Here is a 26,342-nt window from a genome sequence, read left to right as displayed (position 1 = left end):
GCTCTGATCTCAGATTAAGAGATGCACAATCCACTTTATTCACATCAGCGGGCTGATTATCCATTTAAATTGTTCTGAAAGGCTCACAAGAGCCAAGTGCCCGACCAGATGCTCAGAGTGAAGTAGGCATGGACATCTAAAGGAGGACAAAAGCATACGTGGGCAGAGTCAGTTGACATTTGTTTTATGTAACCCACTGATTGTATCGATGCCTATGTGTTTGTATGCATGTTTGTGTGTGTATGTGTGTGCATGCATGCATGTGTGTGTGTGTTTGTGTGTGTGTGTGTGTGTGTGTGTGTGTGTGTGTGTGTGTGTGTGTGTGTGTGTGTGTGTGTGTGTGTGTGTGTGTGTGTGTGTGTGTGTGTGTGTGTGTGTGTGTGTGTGTGTGTGTGTGTGTGTGTGTGTGTGTGTGTATGTGTGTGTGTGTGTGTGTGTGTGTGTGCGCGTGTATATGTGTGTGTGTGTGTGTGTGTGTGTGTGTGTGTGCATGCATGTTTCAGTGTGTGTCTGTGTGTGTGCATGTCCGTGCATGTGTATTTGTGTGTGTGTGCATTCATGTGAATGTTTGCATGTGTGTGTGTGTGAGTGTGTGCATGAGTGTGCGTACATGGCCGTGAGTGTGTTGGTTTGGTTCAATTGGCTGCCAGTGTATTCTCAGGCAGCACGGTGGGCCGGCCTCAGCAGCAGATGCAGAGGAGTGTGTTTGTTCTATTTCTATTTGTTTTACCTCCGAGTTCATTTTGATGCGGCATATTTTGATATTACTTTGATAGTTAGATAGTGAGTACCGTAGTTCATATTTGATCACTGAGATCCCCTGGTTGCATGGCTATGAATGATCTTTATTCTGAATCACTTTACATCAAGGCTTTATTAATAAACATTAATGAATTCAGTTATATGCCTCAACTAACAATTAACAGTTATTTAACAGTTACTCTGTGGTCCAGCGATAATTTACTAATGGTGCTCATGTTTACTTGTATTTTATACATTATTAATGATGTTAGGGTTACCCTATCCCTAATCCTAACCCTAACCCATTTACCTTAATCCTCACCCTTATGCTAATGCAATACAACAATACTTATCACTGCCTTAAATGTTAATTTATGGGTACAAGAACAAGGGTTTGAAGTGAATTAACTGTTAACTGTTAATTGTTTGTTTATTCTTATCCCTACTTCAACCAATGTTAATTAATGGGTAATTAATGTCTCCTTATTGTCCAGCGTTAACCTTTATTCTTAAGTACTTATGTTATCTTTAAAGGTTCAAGCTTGGCATGCACGTGGCAGCAGAGCATATTCCGATAAAACCCTGATCGAACACACAGAAGACAGAACTCATCTCACTAAACTCAACGCACACCATTCACATCAGCACTCAGTTTTTTCACAAAAAGCGCAAATGACAATAAACGTTTTCATCGCCGATTGTGGCGATGAAAACGCACAGGGACTATGGCAAGGCGCTGAAGGAGAGACGTTTACGATGATATTCCCCCATCAAACCCTTCCCAAGTCCCTCTCCTTTCCCGGATGCCGAGCCCGTCAGATACGAGGAGGCCCGACAACCAGAAAACACTTCTAAGCCAATTTCTCCTGTCTTTCAATAAACTTTGTAATCCAATTCACAGATGCAATAACCAAGACTTGTTAAAGGCAGCACCATGCAATTACAGCATATAATCGTCCTCGGAATCAATAGCGCCAGTGTGTAGGCTCCGGTTTCCAACACCGCGACCGGCTCTGAGTGCAGGGCTCTGCCGGCATGGCAGCTCCCACTGTGGCTCCCCCAATCAACATTATTCAGAATTTGAAATATCTGAAGGCCATTTCTGCATGTTTGTAGTTCATTACACCTCTCTAATTGGATTGCGGAGGTAAGTTGATATCTGTTAGGGGGAACTCTATCTCGGGGAACTGGATCGTTTTCCCTGAGCGAAGCAGCGAAGCTTTTCCCCCTGTTGGGTTGTATTCTTTACCGGAGCGCACAGAGGTCATCTTATCTCATCCCTTAAGTGCATAAGGTAAATGATATGTCAGCTATCTAAATGGCTCCGACACTCACGCGCAGGATGGCTTTCGCTTTCGTTCGATGTATCTTAATTATAAGTTGTGCACAGAGCGGTAATGGCTGCATGGGGATTACTATGAATCCACACACAGGAACCGGTTGTACATTTAGGAGTCAGGAGGTTTAAGAGAGAGCTTTTCACTTAGACTCGGAGCAGTTACAGCTGGGGAAAGAATGAACTTTTTCACCTACATACTACTGTTCATCTTAATGTGTATCAGGTTTAATGTTTTGTGTAAGTGCTCCGTAAATAAAGCCTGCACACTTATTATAACTCTTAAGAACACAGAGTCCTTTTGTCACACTGAACAGAGTCATCCCGACCGGGGGAAACGTATTATAGGATCCATTTGTACAAAACATTGTGATCAGAAATATTGATCTCTTTATGGGCGTGGCTGGGAAAACTGCCTCAATCATTAAGAATAAAACCACGGAACAATAACACTGCGCCTGGAACACTGTTCACGTTTCCTTGCACTCTCCTCCCCTGGCCTCTCTTTCTTCCCCTCCCTCTCCTCCATAACGCCATCTGGGCCGTAACGCTGGAAACAGTTGTTTCCTTTGATAAAATGCAAATGAGCAGAGCGGTTCTATCAACTAGTACCCCCTGCTCTCCCCCCCTCCCCTCCCTCACAACCGCTCCCCCTAGCGTTGGCCCTCACAGAGGGGCCCTCACAGCTGGCTGTGGGTCCTCCTCACACAACACAAACCTCCTACATGTACACACTACACACACACACACACACTCCTCAAGTACGGCGGCCCCCAGCCGCCCCCCGGGACGGAGAGAGGAAGCACCCACTCGAAGCAAACGTGGAGTAAAATTAAAACTTACTCCCATAGTGCTCTTGGGCTTTGTGGCACAGTCACTCAGACATAAGGTCACACCCCCTCTCTCAACACGTTGACCACGTTGGCGTGTTTATCCGTTTCGTTTTTTTTGTGTGGAACGTCACAATGGCGTCCACTACACCGAGTTAATTAAAAAACTGAAACAATGGCCGCTGTTGGCGATGTGGACAAACGCGGCGCGCGGACAATGAGATCCAGTTTTCATCGGGCAAGGCTCTGAGCGTCTATCAGGGTTTGAAAAGCAGACCCATCTCGAAGTATAGTCAGATGAGATTAGTTTGTTGGGCCACAGAGGATGATGGGTATTTCTGGTGTACTTGTCTCTAATGACAGGGCAGTGGAGTGGTTGGAGGGAGACTAAGAACAGTATATTTAGAACACAGTTACGTCTTGTTTTGCTTTTTATTTCGCGGTGGAGGAAGACTGTGGCTCATGAAAAACTAAACGAGCGCCAGGGTCTCACTCTGTTGTCAGGACCTCTCTCTTGTTTTGACGCGTTCTACCTGGGCTGTCCTTGTAGGGTGCTGATTTGCAGTTGCTAACAAGAGGCGTTGGGGTAGTGATTTAGTGTTGGAACACGGCCGATGTTGAGGGTTGACACATATTTGCTAAAGGGCCAAACTGTGTGTGAGCCCGCTACACTGAAAGCTAATTTAAGTCAATTGTTTATCCAGATACTTTCAAACGAGGTCAGGGGTCAAAATAAATACCTTATTGCCCATCACTCACTTGTTAATTTTTCTTTGGGGTAATGAAGGAGGTGAGGTAATGACATGCAGAGTAGATCAGAACGTTTAAACAAAGGGACCCAACTCATTTCGCCAGTCACACCACTCAAATCATACTCACATCGCCAGCCGCGAGAAGGGCTCCACTTGCGTCCGTCATGTTCATGTAGTTGTTGTTCTGGAACTGGGAACAGAAGAGAACAACCACCACATTAACCATCAGCGTTTACACCTATCCCAACACAAACCTGCCAAAACCCGCCCTTTTCAGAAGGCATGTCCCACTCTGATATCTGCCCCTGAATCCACGCTCCACTACTTGGGCAACGTTCACACCCATCGCCACGGCCCTGTGATTGGGACGCAGCGAGAGGCCTGAGCGAATTTAACGCAACGATAATGAGAAGCTGGCCGGCCCATTCAGCTATTATGGGATGTCAATTACGGAGGCGTTTGCATGACAAAGCAAAGTATCAACATGCAGTGGCAGGTTATTAGCTTCAAGGAGCCCACAGCAGGCCTACCCAGCGTCAGGGTAGGAAGTGGGAAGGACTGAAACACACAGCGATTGGGGGATAAGTGACTAATTAGCACACAAATGAACATACATATTTGATGTTGATGATGATCCTCATTTGTGGTTTATACATGTCTTTGTCATTAATATTTGATGTCAATTAGGCGGCAGGAGACGCATCAATCATGTCGTTCACATCCGACACAAACAAAAGTTTGCACATGCAGTACTGATTTCCAATCAGGCTCGGCTGTTAAACTACAAGATGAGCAGTTAAAAAGTGGCGCTTTGGCTAAATAAATAAACTGATAAAAAAAGTGAATGAACAAATAGAAGGGTGTTGCTGCACTCCCCACCCCTCTCACCATCCCCTCCCTCCCCCCATCTTCCACCCACACAGCCTGCTGGCAAAATGGCAGCCACTTCCTTTCTTTTGAGACACAAGCGTGCTGACAGGTAGGAACAATGGGACATAGAATGAAGAATTATGGGTGAGCAGCTGGGCCCGCGAGCACAATACACCTCTGTGTGACTGAGCAGTGTAAACCCAGCCCACACGGCGAGCGGGGAGAACGCGAGCTAGCGGAGACTTCATGAAGTTCCACCGACAACACGGCCCCGTGCTCGCTCTCTCTCTCTTCCTTTCAACCGCGTGCCAGATCCCCTTTGTGTGTTTATTACACTCTTAAATTATGAATGCCCCACAACTTTCATAGACAGAGTGAAAACAGTTTCTTATCTTAGCACTGGGCCAAACAATAGCAGCAACAAATTAAGATCAGACTGTACCGAAGAGTGCATTAATGTATTTCCCCCATCTTTTGTGTCTCTGCTTTTTTCAGTCCCTTATTCTTCCTTTCTTCTCCGTGGTTTGTGTGTGAATGTAATTACCGAAAGAACTGCTGCTAATCAACTGTGAGTGGGATCCATTAATTAGTCTATGCCTTGGAGAGGCGCTGGCGAATCAGCAGCAATGTTAACAGCGTTACACACCAATAAGTGGGGACACCAGTTCTGCTTGCAGTTGCCAAAGCATGTGGTTAGGGCTCTCTGGCCCCTGGGAGCCAGCGGTACCTGAAGCCGCTTCACACTGGAAGCACAGCTTCCTGCCACTCTGAGATGTATATCCACGCATGGGGGAACATCCCAACAGAAAAGAAAAATCCATAAATGCAAGAATGCACATTTCATTGACAGATGTTCCGCAAGTTCAGCTGTGAAACATCTGCCAATACGTAGCGCCCCCTCTCACACGTCCCAGCTGTGTCTAACCTTGAGTCGTGAAATGCTTGGGTTACCTCAGCGGCCCGGCTGATCATTAACCCCACGTTGGGCTTATCTCAGTCAGGTTACCCTGTCCCCCTGCTTCTTTTAGATAGCAAATTGAAGCTGGGCGGATTTGGCCCCTTCTTTTCAAACAGTGGGAACATTGTGGCGATTACAGGACAGATAGGGCGCCACATGCGGCTGTCTCCATTTCCTCCAAATCTCTTCTCCTCGCCGTGAATGGGACTGTACTGAACCCGAGTACAGCATGTCGTTTTTGGGTCTAAAGAGAACCATTCTTACCCCTGGCTAAGAGTGAAAGGAGTAAAGAAGGTCATAATTCTTTCAATGCATCTTGTAGCATCAACACTCGCTTGTTTTTAACTCGCTGGGTTGTAACATCTCTGGATTGTGTTTCCCAAAACATGATCTTTAATTTGAGAGCCTAACAATGAGAAAGCACAACGGAGGGACAACATTGTTAAAGGTCATGTAAAATGAAATTACACCGCAAACCGTGTTGGCATGAATCCCATTAGCTTCATTAGCAAAATATGCAATCAAAGAGGCAAGGCACCACTTACCGGTGTAATGATCTCTGGACTCAATCTCTGTGAGTGATATTCTATTGTGATGGGGGGGGGGGGGGGGGGCCTTCAAACACTAGTCTCCAATCTCCGGAAATAACTGTGCCTAACATGGCGAGAAATGTCCCCAGCCACCGCCGTATCAATCTTCACTGTTAAAACACTAGCGTAGCGTGGCTAGCCCTTGGGGGGGGGGGGGGGGGCTGGTAGGCAGCCCGACCAGGGAGGAACTTGTGTTATTGTTATTCTCAATTCATATTAAAGGGGGTGAGGGGAGGGGGTGAGTGGGTGAGGGGAGGGGGGGAAAGGGGGAGGGAAGGGAGGGACAGAGTTTAAATGCTCATGTTCATGGCCGTGCTGATTACGTCAACTGCCAGAGTAAATTAGGCGTGAGCGGTCGGACTGCACAGCTGACGGTAAGGAGCAGAATTGGGTCATTGATGACAGCCAACGCCGTGCCATTAAAGTTTTTTGATATGCCGGACGAACACTGCCGACAGATTTGTTGGAGGGTGCAAACTCAAAATATGTACGCGGACGTAAAAACTCTAAAAACCCATGTAAAATGTACGCGATTCTTTGTATTTCTTGTGGGCGATATCCCCCTGATAAAATGTACTTAAATGCAAATGTCTCTCCTCTACATCCATGCAAGAGGGTGTCCAGCAGATTGCAACGAGTAGCTGGACAAACAAGGTCTCTTTGGGATAGGGGACTTCTATTAAGTCAGTGAATTCATGGCTAAAGGTGCTCTGTAATACCAGCAGCCCTTGGTGCCAGATATGGCAACACTGGGCTGCAAGCCCTGGCCGTGGCATGTTTTCACTTCCTCTTCTTCTTCTTCTGCACCAGCAGCAGATTTCCTCAATAAGTGTTTGACAGGGGAGAATAAGGAGCTTACATGCAAGCTGCATCACACGTGCAGAGACTGCACTGAGAGACAGAACTCAAACCATTGCACGGCAAAGGAGATCAAGAGATAAGGACACAAATTTGTATTAGTATTCATATGTTTTGGTTAACAGTGTGATTCATTTATTCTAACTGAAATAGTTATGATAAACACAACAGTTTACTCCATTATTGAGCGTTTGGAGGCAGATTAAACAGAATGATTATGATTCGGTCCACCTCCAAAGCAGTATTTACATAGACATACATAAAAACATGTTATAAACATAAATGTTTATTTTATTTCCCTTGACTGAATGTCCTCCCCCTCCTCAGTCTTGGAATATACAGCTATACGTCTGCTGGGAAATAAGCAGTCTTGCAGCTATTATGGCAAACAAAATGCTTTCAGCCTCGGGGCAAGCACAATATACCAACCTGACACCCTCTCAACCCCTATATGATGGGGTAACCAGACAGATATTCAGGAAAAATACGATTTGACAATCATAACCCACACATGGTTACATGAAAGATGTCTAAGGCGATTCAAATGCACTGGCTTTAACCGTTTACCTCCCAAGTACGTTTTCTAGTTTTGCTTTTCTTAAGATTGTGAAAATCTCGCACTGCATGAGCCAGCTTGGAGCAATGGACTTCTCCGTGTAGGGAAATACAAGTCAAACCGATGAGTGTGCACTGCCTACATCTGCATTTATCACACTACACTCACCCCACTTTGATTCAGAGTATGGACCCATGAATAAATGTAGCAGAACACCCCAAGGTTAAAGCTGGAGCGAATCAAAGAGATGGCACACATGAAACAAAATCACAAGCCAACGTTGGTTTTATTCCATCGGCAAAAATAAGGGCTTCGGCACATCCTAGCCCGGCTACTGGGGAACATCTCAAAGTCACAATATCCCACACGGATATTGTGACTTTGAGATGTTCCCCTGTAGCCATCTTTCAGCAGGTAAGAAACATGGACGCATTCCTCCGCCCCGTGGAAAAGCCCCAAACTAATTCAATCTGCGGCGAAAGCTTTTCCAGAAACATATCAACTGCTGACAAGTGATTTTACAGTGGAGCTTGAGCCGGTTAATCACAGCCCAGCCTCTGTTCCCTGGAACATGACGCTGGTGTTAATATGTTCTCCAGTGGTTCTCTATAAAAACCGTGCAAAAACATCACCGTTAAAACCCAACCGCCCATTCAGAGAAGCCCAGAGTCATTTGCTTGGTATTCTTTTTTTTATATGTTGCAATTTCCTTTTTCGGTGCCTGGCCTCGCCAGGTTGTAACCTTTCATTTACTCAGGGTATATGAGGTTAGAGAGCCAGACCCAGGGGAAAAAAACATCATAACCTCATCATGGTTCCAACCATCGTGGTCGGATCCGGTCGCAGCGTTGCTCAAACCAAACAACAACAACAACAACAACAAAAATAACTCTGGGCGAGTTATCTCCTGAATGCCCAGGCCCGTCCTGCCAAACACCCGTCCATTTACAAGCCAGTGCAGTGCAAACACTCTGCAGCTGCCTCTCCGCCATCACAAGGCCCATTCACGCCCAGCGGGGCCGCTGCACACGCAGTGCCAAGCTTGACATATTTAGATACATACCCCCTCTCCTCCACCACCACCACCACCACCACCCCCTCACCCTCCCCCAGTACACACTCCTGCCTTACGTGTTCAGCAGCAGCAGTCCATTTGTAAAGCGAACCCCATGGCTGGGCGTGCTCAGGCCCGTTCGCTCACGCGTCCCGTTCTGGATAGCGGGCCGAATCAATTTGGGTCTCGGTGAAAAGAAAAAACACCAAATATATACACTCCCCTGGTCTAGTACCATTTTTTTGAAGTCCATTAAAAGCACATGGATGCTCTGCATGAATCCTCTAGGTGAAACACCTAGAGGATCATCTCCGTGTTCCTCTTTCTACCCATCCCTGTCGACGTGGGAGGGGTCTTGTCCGTGCCGACGGCTCCAGCCCAGATACCAGGAGCTCTCTGATCCAGGGTTAGTCTCAAGCAGGTGGACGGTCGTGTTCAGCTAGATACCATGATGGTCCTCTGATTTACCCTGCTGTTCCCAGTAGGGACCGCTACGTCCTGGATTAGCGTCTTCACGGTTGGTCTTTATGAAGCTTGGGGCCCCTGGAGGGACCGTTTAGACCGTCGCTGGGAGCTCCAGGAGGCCGTAAAAGAACCACCTGTTTCCTGGTTCCACCGCTGCAGCTCCTGGGCAATGGACGGGAGCAGGCCTCTGACTCAGTATCGTGGTCGAGGTGCCTTGGCTTCAAGCGCAGATTGACTTGAGAGTTAATGTGTTCCCCTGTAACTTACGGAAAATATAATCACTACTTTTCTATGAAATGCGAGAGCGTGGAATTACAAGGGGTTTAGCTTGGAGCTCAACCAGACTCGGGCCCCAGCTCCCTGCGTTACACGGAGTAGACATGAAAGTAAGTATGCACAGCTTGCCAGAATGACAACCCTAAACAAATAGAAAGAGCGCACGTTTTTTCATAACACGCCGTGCAGCATTGTGTTTGAGGAGCCCGTTCGTTATATAATTGATGACAGATATGTTAAACCCTTTTCTGTTTGAATCGCTGTGTTTAGAAAGTTACATCGGAGGCACGTCCACGTTTAGCACCGACATGGGGCCGTTGCCAAAATGATGCATAATCTCTTCTCCATTCAGGATATTGTCACACAGAAACAGTGTTTTTATTTTCACACATCCTTTATCCTTATTTAATCTATCTACGGGTCACTAAAGGACATTTTCGGATGACTGATGTAATGTGTTTTCACAGAATAGCATATTTCTCTTCTCCATCGTTGCGGTTCCCATCCTCCCCCACCTTGCTGCTACACCAGCGATGAACACAATGAGGCTGAGGATACATGTTTGGTTTGGCCCGCTCTCCAGAGGCCTGCGAGATGCTGCCAAAACAAAGATGGCCTGGGCATTTGTCAAAATAGTACTTAAGGCCCAACAACGACTACTTCCAACATGATGCAGGTCACCATTCAACATCCCACTCGTACAAACTGTGCGTCTGCTTAAAGCCCTTAAAACCAAATCCTAAAAGAAAGCACACAAGCTAAATGGGGCTCCATCTTTGATCTGCTGGGGTGCAAAGCCATTGGCCCGGAGCCACAAAGGGTTTAGCGAAAAGCAGAAAGGTCTCAGAAAACATGGTGGTGCAGCTTTCTCCCAATGTCCACCGTGGCACAGAAGACTCCTCAGAAAGCGAGTGCGTAGTCGTTGGCTGGCTGGACGGGCTTGTCCGGGGCTCTGCCTTACAGCCAGGTCTAAAGGCTGCTCACTCTCACAGGCTTTGAAGTCATTTCACATGAAGATGCTATCTGAGCTGCGGTGTTAGCCACACTCACTTTCCTCCACTTACACGTCCTCGTGCTATAGTACACAATCGAAGGCTGCCGTGGCTTTAAGGGCACTGCTATTTGAGACGCACGGTAAAATGGCGTACGAAAGGAAGGAATTTTTTTTATGGGCGGGTAGAAATTATTTATTTTTTTCTCGGCAAGGGCAATGGCGGTGGTGTGCTATTTCTTTTTGTCGGATGGCTATGAGCTCTGGGACCCTGATCCAAATAAAGCCATTGAAAGCTGCTCAGAGTGGAGTCTTCTCTTATTGCTCTAGCAACACAGACACATTTCTGAATTCCCAAGGTGCCATTACTGGCTAATACAGTCATTATAACTGGCTTGGGAATGTGCAGAGTCGAGGGTTTTTAGACAGGATTCCATTTGACTCGAGGATAGAATAATTGTGTTACATTACACATTACACAAGTAAAAGGAAAAGGGTTTATTTAATGTGTTTATTTTCATTCAACCAAAGGATGGTTAAGTTGGCATTTCATAATCAAACATGAACCATATTTTCCATTTAAGATGTAATGTGGTAGAACAGAATGTGTTTGTGTTGCTACAGCCTCAGAATGCATGCAAAAAACTAAAAAGAAATTATGGATTTCGATTTAAATCCGAGATGGACATCAATGTAGTCAAACTTCTGGACAAGAACACACCACAAAACGATATTATCCAATTAGGAAGCTTCAGGTCACCGCAAGGCTGTTACTAAGGCCTGTGGTCTGTGGCCTCGCTTTGACTTTACATTAGCTCACTGCTTGTCGTGTCCTACATGTTTTGATTCGCGGGTCTTACTGTGTCGGATCTCCAGCGCTCCCATATCGTTTGGAGTTCTCATAAACAGCCGAGGAGACGAGAACAAACTGTCCAGCCGTTCAATCTATGTAAATAAATGTAAAAAAAAATGCAAAACTACTGAGCATTGACTCAAATATCAGAGTATTTTTCACCGGGGCGCTGACTGTATTAAACAAATGACTCGGACTGCAGTGGGAGAGTGAAAGAACGCAGTATACAGAGCAGAGGTTATTGTCTAATTTAAATCCTGGCTGTCTTCCCAGAATCGGACCACATTCCAATTTGTGACTGTGTTGCTTGGCGCTGGCCTGACACGGGCCTGGCTGCGAGCACTCTGGGGGCCGGTCTCCAGAAAGTGCCTTGCTCAACTCTGACGTTCCCCAGGTACTGGGGGGAGCTGTACTGTATGGCACGACGGGGGGGACGGGGCGAACGAGATGAGATTATGAGAAGCACAGGCAGGGCCCGGCATGTTCCTGCCTGGGTGTGATTCCCGCACGTGCCTTCCTTATCCTAACCCGCCCCTCTTCCGGAAGTTTTTGCGATAACGTAGGTATGCTCATTACGCCCGGGTGTTGCACCCATACCCACGCGTCGAAAGAGCATGTGCATCACACTGCCGAAGCTGCTTCTGCTGCTGCATTACTTCTGGGTTCCAAAAAACAGCGGCAGCTGGGAAAGACGCCTGTGTGTGTGTGTGCACCAATCACGGTGAGCAGTATCTTTGGAAAAGCAATTAGCAGTTTCAAGCGTCCTCGCTCCGTCCCGCTATTGTCCGTTTGTCTGGGTGATTGACAGCCCACCAGGCCACCATTAGCCATGCTGATGGCCACTCCTTTGGAAACGCTGTGGGTCGTTCTGTCCGTGTGTTTTTTTATTTCTGTGACCCCGAGCCACTAAAGCTAAGTGTTTCACTCATGTGTTAACAGTGGTTAAACTCTCTAAATGTAATTTTAACATTTCCCCTACTTCAAGCGCATGGCGTGATTAAAAATCACAAGCCGCCCCCCCCCCCCCCCCCGAAATAATTACAAACACTACAGCTTTTCGTTTGCTATCCGCTTTGTAATCCCTATCATCGTGGTGACATTCGAGAAAAAGGGACTTTGCACAAAAGCAAAGACATGCTACAGATCTGCTTAGTCATAACAGGAGAGGAAGAAGGAACGGTTCCATTCGTCAGCGCGCAGCTCCAGGACGCAGTTCAAAGGCTCGGTAAGTGACAGGCTGTCGGGGCTACTGAGTCATGGCGTGGTTCTAAGTGCTTCTTTGTTTTCAATAGGCTTGACTACTGAAACATTGGAAATAGGTAAAGAGCATGCAACCAAAATCATGTTTGTTTGTGTCTGACGCTGATCCAGGAATGTTCCCAAATCCAGGAACATTATGAGAGTTATCCAGGGGGTTGGAAGACCAAATAATATCCAAGTGTGCTGCTTATTAGTGCGGTATAAGCATAAATAAAAGGTATAATTTAAGGAATTCGAAAGCACGTTAGACTTAATTACGCCTTAATCACATTCTCAAGGCATAGAGTCATTTAGTTTGCGGTTCTGTTTTTACTATTTTAAAACAGTCGTTATACTAGTTATTTTGTTTGCGTGGAAACGTAGACCCCTCTCATTTAATTGCATCGTAACTTAAGCGTTAAGACACCACAGAGCACGCAGTTGAAAACAAAGCAAAGCAAAACTTTGCTGACGTATTTGGGGGTGTTTTGGGCCTTGACCCCTGCTAATACCTTGAGGGGAAGTTTCACCTCTAATGCCTTAAACTGGAACACAAGCAAAGCCCCCCCACTCCACCACCCCCTCCATTACTTGTCATTTGTCTTTGTTGAACTCCAGCAACCTCATTCCAGAAATAACATGCCAAAGGCACACACGTTTCCACCGCTGTACAGACACAAAACCGCAAACACAAGCTGTTGGTGTTTGCAGGCAGGTAGGAGATAAATGTTAACGTTGAGCCACTGAAGTTATACTGTAACTTGGTGTTGACCCTTCGGTAAGATATTCAAGGTGCATAACATCCATTTAATGAATCTCATTATAATCTGTGTATATGATTGACGTTGATATGCAAGAGGTTTAATTAATAGGGGATTATTAATGTGTGTATAAGAGTCAATGTCTTGGGAGCATACCTAAATAAACATAATTCAGAATCTAGGTCTTGTTTTACTCTGGGGGCGAAGAAACAACACACTGCATCTCGTTACGTTTAAGACGCTGTTGAGGAAAGACTTGTTAGAGAGCATATTACCAAAAGAGAAATAAACAGCTGTAGAAAATCTGCTGAATCAAATCATTATTCTGCAATTAATTATCAATCGTAAAGTCTGATTCAGATAGGGGTCGCTATTCCTCTATGACATTCAGCTTTAACTGAGATGAGATGAAATAATTCCCACTGTCAACCTGTCTTTTGCTGCAGCCAGGATAGGAGAAATGGTGGCCACATCGGTGGAGTTGATCTGTCTATTCATCTCCCCTAAACACATTGACCCAATTAGCCTGTGATCCAACACTGTTTTTCACTGTTAGCCTTTTCTATACCTTATAAAAAACCATGAAATATCAGTTCATGCCCGTTTTAAATCACGCTGCATTATGTTATCAAAGCTACACCAAAACATAGATGGCAACAATAGCATGTCTGTATCCAAATCTGCCGCATCTGAAATATTCCCCATCACGATTTAACGTGACTGATTGGCCATTGGGAGGCAGGCTGGGGGATATCACTTCAGAGGCCTGTAATTGAGCGGATTTCACTTGGGAGAAGGTTTTCTGCTGATAACCACACACACACATTCTATTTTTAACACACACTTATTTTTGTAGCTGTGCCAGTGCACATCAAAATTATGATGCTTGCAAAAAAAATCGCACTATATAGGCCAGTTCATGCTCTGCCTGTCATTCCCTTTAAAAATGCTAATCCATATCATATTTAATAGCACGCTTTTCCACACTACCCCCTCTCTGCAGCCGGGAAGGAATTATTTGCCTGTTTGGCCTGGTCAGTGCAAAGTTGTCAGATCCAGAAACTCACAAGATAAGGAAACACAATTGGCCCCACGGTTGCCATGGCGCCCTCTGACACAATAGTACAATATTAACATTCTGCATCTAAGAAGGTTACTTCTTCCAAACGTATGTGTATTTTTGTGGTTATTTGTTCGTTGTACTGATTGTTGAAGTATCCTGAGTTCATTGCCTTATATTGCGATGCATTGGGCGGTAATGGCATCATATGATGGCCTCTGTTTATGAAGGCAAAATTAATATCCTTATTTATTAATCCTTACTTTTCATTTGTGTTCCTTGGCCCTCGGACAATTTACTTCTACCAACAACTGATTGAACAGTTTTAATAGCCAGTGGTAATCAATGTCCTTGTGTTTTGCTGAACGTTATTTGCATAAAGATCAATGAGGTGATTAAGATGAGAGCGAAACACACCGTCAGTTGAACTATTTGGTGTCGGACCAGACTGCCGATATTAAGAGCTGAAAGGTGACCATTACATCATACTGAACACGAGGCAGCTGCTCCCAGTCATCAACTAAAGAGGAAAATTGGCAGTCGATGTTATGTTTCATTTGTCCATTCCAGGTACATCACCGCTGAGGCTTCTAGAATTCTCTGCGCATTCATCAGCTGTACCATTTAGTTCTGTTAAAAGCTTGCAGTGCTTATGCGCTGGACTGAAGGGTTTTAGAAGAACAAGGAACATTAATAGTTACTTCTGCGACAACCGGGCCTGTGAACTGCTGATGGGGCTCATCTGGGGCTGATGGGATTTTTCTGTTTTGACTGCAGAGAGGGGAGGCTTGTGTCAGGGGATGGGACCAATAATCTATAGGGGCGAGAGGCACTGTCAGGTGCCCTGATAGAACGCACAAGTCTTCCTAATGCTACTGCGCTGCACCTTCTGCAACTAAAAAGATCTCAGTTATTGCTGTTATTGTTAACAGAAATGTTTACATCCGTATAACCTTATTAAACACAGTAGCTCAGTTGGTCTTTGGTATGATTAGTGTGGACATTTACCAAGGATTGTTTACATTCTGTTACATTGTGTATTAATATTTAAAACAAACAAGAACAGCGGTTACATGCTATATGTTTGTACGTGTCAAGGCGGGCGATATATGTCCACCGAAACGTAATCCTTCTGAACATTATGTCCATTATATACATAGCATGAATCCCCATGAAGGAAAAAGATAAAAAGCCATCAGATAATGGCCAATAAAAAAATATCTTCCATGCTAATCCCATAAGGGTAATTATGACATCCATACCGGTCTGCTATTATGCTGACATTATACTGCTGCCAAGAAAAGTGCTCAAGGCAGACAGGGACACTGTGACACAAAACACAAAGACTTATTTACACTTTAAATCTCATTCATTATGGACGACACAACAAAAAAAGGGCAGAAAAACAAACATAAAGCTGTTATTTTTCCAAAACACTCGACCGGGGCTCTGGGGGGATGATTTGTCATTGTTTTTCACCGCTAGCTCACCTACACTTAAAACATGATCCTTCTGGATTTTAATTAAGCACCATGGGGCCTCCCATGGGATCGGGAGAACCTTGGCAAAGAAAGTCCCATTGATTTATGCACTACTCTGTTGTTTCTGCTTGACACTCAACTATTAGGACGCCCTGGTGATGAATCTGCTGACAGGGAAACAGTTCCTGTTTTTTTGATATAAATGCAATTGGTAATTGGGTGCATTATGTTCCTAGTCAAACATGTCTGAAATGCATTCCTGGAAAAACAGCCGGCTCAAATTGGTAAATAAGCCTATTGAAATCTGTTGCAGCTTTCTCACATGCAAATTCAACACATATGTCGATTGCATAGCGGTGGTGAAGGGAGACAGGTGTACAAGCTTCCCCAGACTTTTTAATTAGTCGCCGACAGAATCCACCACACTAATTAAAGAGTAGACGCACCTGATTAAGCCTTGACACGGGCCTCTCTGACCTCCCTTTAGTTAGAAGCAATGTTCATGTCGTGTGTGGCTTGCACTAACACACAAACAACAGCAACAGTAGAAAACTGATAGGAGTTTATCAGCGTCAAGAGTTTCTGGTTCTACAACTCTTAGATGGTTTAGGCTCATGTTCTAAACCTCCGAACTCTTTGAGATGTTAAAATGTAAAACGTATCAGAGGTAGAGGCCGAGTGCCTGTGGATTATCACCCATCAGCCTAAGTTTCCAAAGTCAAAGCGACAAATTCCAAGGAATGATGAACTGCCATGAGATAGAAATGGTCCGACACAAAAAACATGGAGTACAAATGAACTATCCACAATCTGCCTTCCAGAAGAAAGCAGCATTACTGAAGATTGGGTCATGTAGCAAAAAGGCCCTATGGCTTTCACAATCCCCCCATGTGATGCAATAAACGCTCTTCTTGGGATATCATTTCAATGCAATACATGTTTTGCACAACAAGAAGATTAATAAGCACATGGTATATTTGATACATTTAATCTGTCAAGTGTGAGCATTATCCAGGGGTTAGAAAGGCAAAATAATATTCATGTTTGTGCTGCTTATTACTGTGGTATATGCTCATGAGAAGTATCAATAAAAGGTATTAATCAAGGTATTCACGTTTAGGTATGTCATCCTTAAAGAGCCATAATCACATTCTCAAGGTATAGTGTCAATTATTTTGCGGTTCTGTGTCCTCACTTTTTTAAAACAATCGTTCTACTCGTTTCTTTGTTTGAGTGGAAACGTACACCACTCTCCAATTATATTACATCTTTACTTAAAATTGACGACACATCTTCTGCCTCCACCTCATTTGAAACCAGAAAGGGATCTCAAGCTGCAGATCAATCGCCATCTCTCCATCCCGAGCCCTGTTCCCAGCCACGGGGAGGCCTGGCGTGGGGCTCCTTGTGACGGGTGTGCACCGGCGTGCAGTGGGAGTCTCCGAGCGATGGGGGAACTGTGGACTCGCCGCGATTAACTTGTGGAACTGCTGAAGGTCAGCGCCGCTGAGCGGAGCAGCCACGAGCTTTCATAAACCCATGCAGCGTATCATTATTTTCCAAGTGTTTCATTATGGACGGTTAACCTTGGCTAACTCTGAGCTAACACTTTAATCAACTGCCTCCAATGCTTCTGATACCATGTAGTCGCTCAGCTTTGCTTTTATCAGCAGGAGGAAATAAAGGGGCAGGGAGCTGTGTGCTGCTGGATCTTTATTTAAGCGGTGCTGTGAGGGGAAGGACTGTCAATAAGAGCGCAGGAACGGGCCCACAGTCAGCCCTGTCCGCAGTGCTCTCTTGTTCCACGTGACTCCACTCAACATCTGCATAAACCTGTTTTCATATTTATTTTCCTAGCAGAGCGGGCACACACTGACCTTCCCCATCTCCTCTGAGAAAGCTTCTTCTATCTAGACCATGGATACATTTGAGTATTCCACTTCCACTTTATAACGGCCAATTATGTTTAAACATCGGCTTTTGTTAATTGGTTGATTTTCTGGGCAAAGCACAGGGACAACAAAACAACCGAGAGAACAGATATCAAGAGCAATGTTACTTTTTCGTTAAGCTTTCATCGGCGCGCTGGCCGGGAAAAAAGCTCCAAAGGATTGCATTTTGCAGCAATAACACGCGTTTTGTTCAGACTGATGCAGGAACAACAAAAGGTATCTAAAGGTTTCACTTCTGACAGAAAGAAAACCCCAATGCGTCTATTGACGAGCTGATATGATGGGCTTCGCGGCATTCAGAGTCCTCTCAGCATTCAGCACGGCGCTACAAAGCAGATAGCGTCAGTCAGACACCCACTCAAGGCCCCTGTCTAGTGTCTACAGTGTTGATGAGCTGTTCAACAGAAGATGTATGGAACTGAACAACAATGTCGTTTTCTGAATGTAAGGAGAAGACTTGAGAGATGTAAAAGAAGAAACTGTCTTTTTTGCAATTTTCCGTATCATTAGACGTGAACCATGAATATAAGTTAATTAATACTGCGTTCTTGCAAACTACAGATTGTAATTAGCAACATATTTTAATACACTATCCAGTTCAGTATTCAGAGATAATAGTGTGTGTGTGTGTGTGTTTGGGGTGTGTAGGGGTGCGTGTGAACATGCGTTTGGCCCCCATTGTCTAGGCTTGTTTAACTAGTCTGAGTGATATTTGCACACCTGCCGCCATTGTCAACCCTTAAAGTTTGACAGGGAGCCACACGGCCGGTTGGACGGTGTGATGGCGCTGATCAGATCAGCCACTATTACCTCTTGGTTATCGGACGCTACATGGAGGAAAGAGAGATTTGTATTCCTGCACCTTACACAGAGCACATAATTACTTGTATAAATACAATCGCGCTTAGGGAATTTGTCGATATATGATTATTAAAGCAGTTGAGGGCCTAGCCAGGAAAGTATTTTCATTTGAAAAAGAAAATATTGTTGTGTGCTTTCAAAAGTAATTTATCCTTGTGTGGCCAACAATGGTCCGTTGAGTTACATACAAGAATACATTTCGTATTATAGAATACATGCTTTTCTAATAACCACTGTAACATAATAGCTGAACACATTAAGGCAGGCAATGATTATTGAAGGAACAAACCAGGAAGTATTGACCAATCATTTTCAATTCATTTTTTCCATTTTATGAGTCAACGAGGCTAATGCTGTATGAGATCCAGCAAAATACAATCTGATTCATATCGTTCACGATGGGGGAAAAAATAATAATGTGGGTTGTATATATTGAGGCATATGCTTCTAAGAACTGTTTAATAAGCATATTTCCAGGAAAAAGTCCCTTGTATGAGATTTCACTTTATTTCCCATTTGGGCTATACTGAATATGTATCCCCATAAATGACTCAAGAAGTATCTAATAAATGACTAAAGGTAATTCAAATGTACATCTACATAATCTTTTATTATTAATCAGATGATGGGGTAAAGGTTGTTGGATTCATTTAAAATGAACAGCATATGACATTTAAGAACAAAAGACACAAGATAATGTTAGGTTAAGGTGAGGATGAGGTTGATTAAACTGCTAAATATTCAGAACAAGATCTCTGGTCCTGAATTAATCCTGAAACCATTACGTCATGAGGATAATAATTAAGGATGGAGGGATTTTGGTTTGAACTGTCGAAACATAAAACTGTCCTTTTAAAGGTTAGAAGCTCTGTTTATTTTAGTAGACAGAACACACTGGGTTGTGTTATATCCTATGTCTATCATGTATATCCAAACCTTTACTCTATCATTAAGTCTAAGGATCAGAAATGCTGACATAACCATTGCTGCAGTGACATACATCATATATGCATTCTGTTTATAGTTGCAAAAAGCACACATTATGACCAATAAAGCAGCGCATGGAATATTTCAATGGGGCATTTGAGTTGTGATGACATAACCGTTCTTGTTACAACCTGCAATACTGCAAAACTTCAGTGTGCGTTTGCTGGACTGGAAGCCCCGTCTTGTATTTAATGACTTTCTTTAAACCAACAGAAGCACACAGGAAAGAAAAAAAATAAAAAACCTTTATCGTAGTTATGTTTTTTACATAGCGACCGCAGAGTGTTTAAAGTGATATGGAACATACTATAGCATCGCGTTTTACCAGATGTTCGTATAAGTCAGACTTCTTGGCTCCGTATAGATTCGGAGCCTATAGCCACTGGAACCTCTTTAAAATACAGCAACAGCAGAAGTGGAACAAATTTAGTATGGCTTCATTTGTTCATTTGGAGTGGGTGTTTGTGTACATGGATGTGTGTGCCATGTGTGAGAATGTTTGGACTATATGCATGCGCGCATTGATCTGTGGTGGCTAGCATGGTAATCTGGGGCCAACCAGGGCATCTCAAACCTTGGTTGGTTAAATCCAACATTAGGTTAGGTCATTGCACAATTGCTTGGGTGTGAAGCTTACAACAACAATTGGTAACCAAAGTGACATCGAGGGTACAATGCAAATGTCCAGTTTGGTGTTGATTTTTGATTGAATGAGCACAATCAACACGCACGTCAAGATCTGCGTCCGGGTTTGCATGTCATCGAACAACACACTGGGATAGCATCTTGGATTGGGCGGTCTTAAAATAACACTGTGATCTCAAAGGGGAAATAGGTGTCTTACTAAATCAACCAAGCAATGTCCGTGACATTGAGGGAGATTCTGAGAAGCTCATTGGCTGTTCACTTCCTGGAACGGGGAGGGGTAGGGTGAAGGGGGGGGGGGGGGGGGGGCAGACTAAGCAGACAACCTGTTAGGTTAACACCCCCCCACCCCCCCACCCAGCCAGCCCAGCCCTCCACCATTTAAAGTAGTATTTGGATATGTTTAGATTGCGTGTGATGAAATGGCACCAGCTGTGTACACTAGAGAGACGCGCACAGCCCTCCACTCGCGTCTTAACCCCGTCAGTACCGACCGACCGAAGACACCGGGAGACAGAGCCCAAGGGGGGGGGGGGGGGCACAGTCAACCAGAAGGCGCAAACGATTCAGGAATATGTAGCAGTGATGCAACATACCAAGTATCCTTTCTCTCGTTTTCTTCTGGTTCCTTAATGACTCGTTTAGTGCTCCTCCACGGTGCGATTGGGGCCTGATAAACAGCCAGGTCCATGTTTGATGTGTTGTTTGGTTACTTAAAAGACTCAGCTCTGCACGTCTTGGTGTTCTCACACAGCCCTGTGATAGCTGTGGCTTAATCATTGTGCCAGCTGAGACGGTGGGGCCGCCCCCTACCTGATCATCGCTTTTACAACACACTTAGTCTTCCTCATCACAGATGAGTGGCTAATAAAATCTAAAGTAGATGTTTAATACATCCTCAAGGGGAACTTTATCTGTGTCCATTCGTGGAGAAATCAGAGTCTCTGGCCCACAGGCTTTCATAATCATTTATAAAAGCAATCTTTTTCAAGAGGGTAATATCTTGCTAGATGAGGCATTGAGTTAACCTCATATATAATATACTTGTTCTTACTTCTTTCCACATGTGGATAAATCCCATAATCAACAACACCTATTAAAGGTATGCTGTATATAGTATTGTTGAATGACAATACTATACACACGACAATGTCGTATTTGATACGACATTGACATGCAAAAGTATATTTTTGCCACTTATTCCATTTGTCTTCTTTCTAATTGGTTTACACAAGCATGACAGAAAGCCCTGGAGCACTGCAAACATAAAGCTTTGTGGAAGTGTTAGGAACAGTGATATAAACTTGTGGAAGGCCGTGGGAACTTGTAAAAACACATGAGGATGACAGACCCGATGATCCTCAGATTGCCTCTCAGATTGAGATCAACAAAACATCCCAAAAAGATGGACACCACCAAAGAGCGTTACGATGTCGGGGACGGTGTTGTTCTTAGTTTCATGAGGTAGCCTTTCTGTCTGCCTGTCTTTTCCAATCCACTTATTCCGTCTGATCTCCCTCAATTCATCAGCAATTGGTCCAAGTGTGCTGAGACGTTAAAACTGTTGCCCCAAGCTATTTCTAATCTTGAATATAAATGATCAAACATGTTTAATATTTCAGTTTCGAAACCACCTCATGATTAGACAAGAATTGACTCCCCCAGCTCAACGATACACCTGAAAATTGTTTCTAACAGCTCATATCAACAGCTTGCTGCCTTGACAGTGATACATTGACAGTTTAATTTTCCGGACGTCTGGCCTATAAATCTAAAACCGGGGACTTCATCTAAAACTATAGTGCCTTTTGTTTCCAAGCGCTACTTTCGATAGCTCTGTTACCTGCGCAGTGCAAACTAAATTAAATGTATCACAACAAAAAGACAAGAGCGAAAGCCCCAGGGAAATGAGAGACGCCCTGCAAAACCCTTGGTTTGCATATGGGCAGGATGAACTCTATTATAGCTACTGCAAGCTCCATCCATTCCTCCTAAGCATAATACACTCTAATGACACGATTCTCTCCTGTGCCGTCCTTGTTCCTTCATGTTAGTGTCCAAAACTGGCAGCTTCATTAGTTGTAACCATAGTACCTAATTAGCTTTGTGCCACTCATGTGAACACTCCGGTAAACGTTGGGAGAATCGGGGATGTTTAAAAGGCCTGTCTCCTTGCACGCTGTCATTGAAAATACTGTTTGTAATTTCCTGGACCGATCTGTGCTGGATACAGCTTTGGCAGAACTGCAAAAGCTAGTGACTCTTGTAATTACTTCCGGAATATCAATAATTGAATGGATGATAAGAGGAGTGCTGCTTCACCTCTCTGGATCACATCCTCAGCGTGAGAGATGTCCTAGAGGGAGTGGTGGCCCATGCCATGTTGATATCCTACAAAAGCCCTGAAATAATCCACATTATGACGAAGCAGCGGTAACATGTTGCGAGTGGCATGGGGTGTATGTCTTACCACCTACCCTACTTAATGCAAATTAGGAGAGACACTGGCTTCTCCTCGACCACATCACACTACAACACCACCAGCACCCACCTCCCCGCTCCAGCCTCACCAGTGTTTCTCTCATGCAGCAGCAGTAGCATGTCAGCCAATCACAGGAGCGCGGTGTGCTTGGAGCGATGATCTGGCCCGCTATTAGATTGTGATTAAATTCTTACAGCGCTGGAAAGCGATGCTGTTTGGATCTCCGTGTGAGCTGATGAAGACATGATGAAACTGGGCACATATGGAGAATAGGTATCCACACACGACAAGAGGTGATGAAACAGCCCGATGAGCTGAGAAACTCACTGTTAGAGAGCAGGGGAAAGAGAAGGGACACAATTGTGTGTGTGTGTGTGTGTGTGTGTGTGTGTGTGTGTGTGTGTGTGTGTGTGTGTGTGTGTGTGTGTGTGTGTGTGTGTGTGTGTGTGTGTGTGTGTGTGTGTGTGTGCGTGTGTGCGTGTGTGCGTGTGTATTTGTGTGTGTGCGTGGGGGTGTGTGTGTCTTAGGGGATTGGAAGGGGTGGGGGTCACTACTGCTATTGTTGATTAACTTTTGCATCACTCTCGGTTCAAATATATGTCGACTGTTTAAACCAAAGCACTGTTGTGAAAGCCGGAGCCTTAGATTTAGAAAAAGTCAAGTGAACTTAATTGAAAACCAAAAAGGCTGACGGAAAGTAATGTGCGACGTGTTATTACCAAGTTTACCATTGTTTAAAAATATGGACTCTAATATGGACTATAAATCATAGTAAAACCAAGCGCTGGTGTAATTTGTCATCATGGGGGGGGGGGATTTGTTTTTTGCGATTTTCGCACATTGTAATTGTTCTGTTACAATTACTCACCACTGATACTAATTGCTCGTTTCGATTGTGGACAGGGTGTCGTTACAACGGCCAGCCACTGATCTTGCAGAACACGACAATGTGAAGCCAACAGCGCCTATCTCCCCGGTTAACACCCCAGTGGTGAACAGTTTAGTAGTGCACTAATACAGACACATTTCGCACTATAATCTGAATAGTTTACTAAAGCACTACTACAGATACACAATGTGAATAGTTAACTAATGCACTATAACAGACACACTGAGTTCTAGCAGCGCATCAGGTACAATGTGCACCAGAACATGTTTGTATTGCGTTGGTGATTTTGACAACTACTTTTTTATTTTTTGTGCAAAAGTAAAAAAAAGACATCATGGCAACTAATATTTAATAAGGCACAAAAAAGTCGAGGCAGCAAAGAAAATATACTACGTTTCGCTTGGTGACACACAGGTATTAACTTGATGTGCGCACATGATTTAAACCCAAACAGAAACGTGTCTCACCTTATTGAAGTTGTAGTACCCCAAACAGTGGGCAAAATCCAGGTTCTGTGGGTCTCCTGGAATAGAATTCCCTCCAGCCGTCGGATAAAACCTTACATCCATGGTGCCTCGGGGGGGAAGCGAACCTATTCTAAACAGAGCTCAGTTTGTTTCTACCCTTTTTTACAATCCGGGGAGCGAAACCGGCCGCAGCTTTCTGAGGAACGGAGAGATGGGAAGCGTTGTGGTGATAGAGGACGCACGTCAAACGTCGTGCTGCTGTGGGTTCTAAGTTGTTCTCCTCCACCTTCTTACACCTTGCTCGGGCGCTTCATCGCTCAGGAACACGCGTGGAGGTCGGACGGGCTCCAAGCTGTACCTCAAGGGGCATCAGATCTTCGCAGGAGCCGATGTGTGTGTCCATGCATTGAGGAGCAGCTGCTGCTGTGTACAAAGAAGACACGCGTCGGCTGGCCGGGAGTAGGTCCACCTCTCTTCCTCCGAGCAGATTGAGGAGAAGGAACGATTAAAACTGGGATGATGGTGATGGCGCGTCTATCCCGCAGTGTCCATGGATCTATTCTGCAGGACGCGCGTACTGGTGATCCCTCGTTTCCCGCAGAAGTTTCTTCCCAAAACTCATAAAAGTATTAGGGCACGTAGATTGGACAGCCAAAGTCGAGTTCAGCGGTCTGTTGCAGCATCTACTGTTTGTTGAAATCTAATGTTTGTTGTGCTTTGCAAGTTGTAGCACAAACAGCACGTATCAAATGATGCACAATTAGTAAGATAGCACTTTGTTGTTGAGCCTCTCGCTGCGCGCACCGGGATGTGGAACAAGGCGAAGTGTGCGGAGCGCCAGACCACGCCCCAAACACGTTAGGCTACACCCACTTCACGCAGCAGGGAAAAAAATATAACAATTCGTTTGTTCAAACCAACAGTTAGTTTGATTAGTGTTTTGATACCTCTGCTATGGAAGCCAACACAATTGACGAAGCTTATTAACATTATTGTATTTTTATCAATAATAATAATAATAATAACAGTAATAAAATTAATAATGATATGATTAATAATCATAATATAATTAATTAATGAACAATTAATAATAATATTCCATCAATATTATTATAGTAACAATAATAATTATAGTTAGTTATAATCCTAATCCTTATCCTTAATATTATTATTGTTGGTATTATTGTTATTATTATAAACGACACACATAGTACACATATTAACCCCTAATTACCAAACGAAGTCAGTGGTGATAGTAAGCTATAAACATCGTTTGTACCAGAACGGTTTTGGGTGGTTAATTCTTTCATTAAAGGAATTCATTGAAAGTGATTCATTATCATTAGTCTTTATGGGCATGCATCTGAAAGACTACAGCGCTGCATGCTAGCCTGCTCTTTCTCCTAGCGCCTTGATCAGGGAGAAGCATCTCCCTCCCCACAGACAGCTCCCAAACCGAGTCAGAAGCGCGGCCAGATTGGGCAAGTGTTCCTCTTGGCCGGCTCCTGAAACCCCAATCCTCTGGGTGACGGAGAGACACAGATCAGGGATGTTTTCAAGCAAACATTATTCTCCTCATGGCAACCAAGGTTGAAGAGAGCCTAGCACAGAATGTGGTCTGGTGCGGAAAATAAAAGGGGATATTATTCACAGTTTAAAAAGCCAAATAAAAATCCCATTGCTGTGCGGTAAAAGAGAAAAGAAATGTGTTGAATTCAGTTGCCCCCCCTGAAGAGTTTTCCAGAATGAAAAGTTGATCTCTCGCCTTCCAAGGTTATGAGTGCATGCCTATTGAGTCGGACACATGTCAGCATCGATGGAGCGCTTTGTCACTCACACGACTGCTGGGGCGAGGGAGCAGCACAACAGATGAACATTGATCCACAAGCCAATGCTAAAATGCTATCATCTATCTTGTCAGGAGGATTCGCAGAAGTGAAACTCTCCCTGGCGCCTCGTAAGAACGTAACACACTTCACAAATTGGGGCGTTGGGTAGGTGAGGGAGGTAAGTGTGAGCGTTGAGGATTTGGTTGTCCGCACTAAACGCTGTTTCCTTAACCTTTGCGTCCAGCACTTGTGTGTGAGTTCAGAGTTCACTTGGAAACCGATGCCTGGTAACGCGAGAGAAACTAGCAAAGCGATGTTCAATGGCCACCTCCTCATCCTTTAAAGCATTGGTCGCCAACCCGTCGATCGCGATCGACTGGTTGATCTTTGAGGCTTTCCATGTAGAACCCGAAAAAAAGAAAAGAAATACACAATATCCTATATTATGCATGATACATTTTCATAATAAGTTTTGCAAGCACATCTCTCTCACTCTCTGGAGGCCATTTACCAGGAGTTCAAAAAGTATGTTGACGAAAACGGCATCCCCATTAATAAA

At 44.4% G+C, this 26,342-nt stretch overlaps 1 protein-coding gene across 1 annotated transcript in view; it reads right to left on the bottom strand.

Annotated features, from left to right (window-relative positions):
- Positions 1 to 24,795, bottom strand: part of tox3 (TOX high mobility group box family member 3) — a 29,642-nt gene extending 4,847 nt beyond the window's left edge. Inside the window, exons 1-2 of the mRNA XM_060072072.1 lie at positions 23,955 to 24,795; positions 3,787 to 3,849 (exon numbers count right to left, since the gene is read on the bottom strand). Of these exons, the coding sequence (XP_059928055.1) occupies positions 3,787 to 3,849; positions 23,955 to 24,056 (165 nt within the window). The 5' untranslated portion in view covers positions 24,057 to 24,795. The remainder of the gene's footprint in view (positions 1 to 3,786; positions 3,850 to 23,954) is intronic.
- Between the last annotated feature and the right edge of the window lie 1,547 nt (positions 24,796 to 26,342).

The sequence above is a fragment of the Gadus macrocephalus genome, chromosome 14 (genome assembly GCF_031168955.1).
Source record: "Gadus macrocephalus chromosome 14, ASM3116895v1".
NCBI lineage: Eukaryota > Metazoa > Chordata > Actinopteri > Gadiformes > Gadidae > Gadus > Gadus macrocephalus.
The sequence above is the reverse complement of the archived record's forward strand: the minus strand, read 5'-3'. Positions and strand labels throughout refer to the sequence as shown.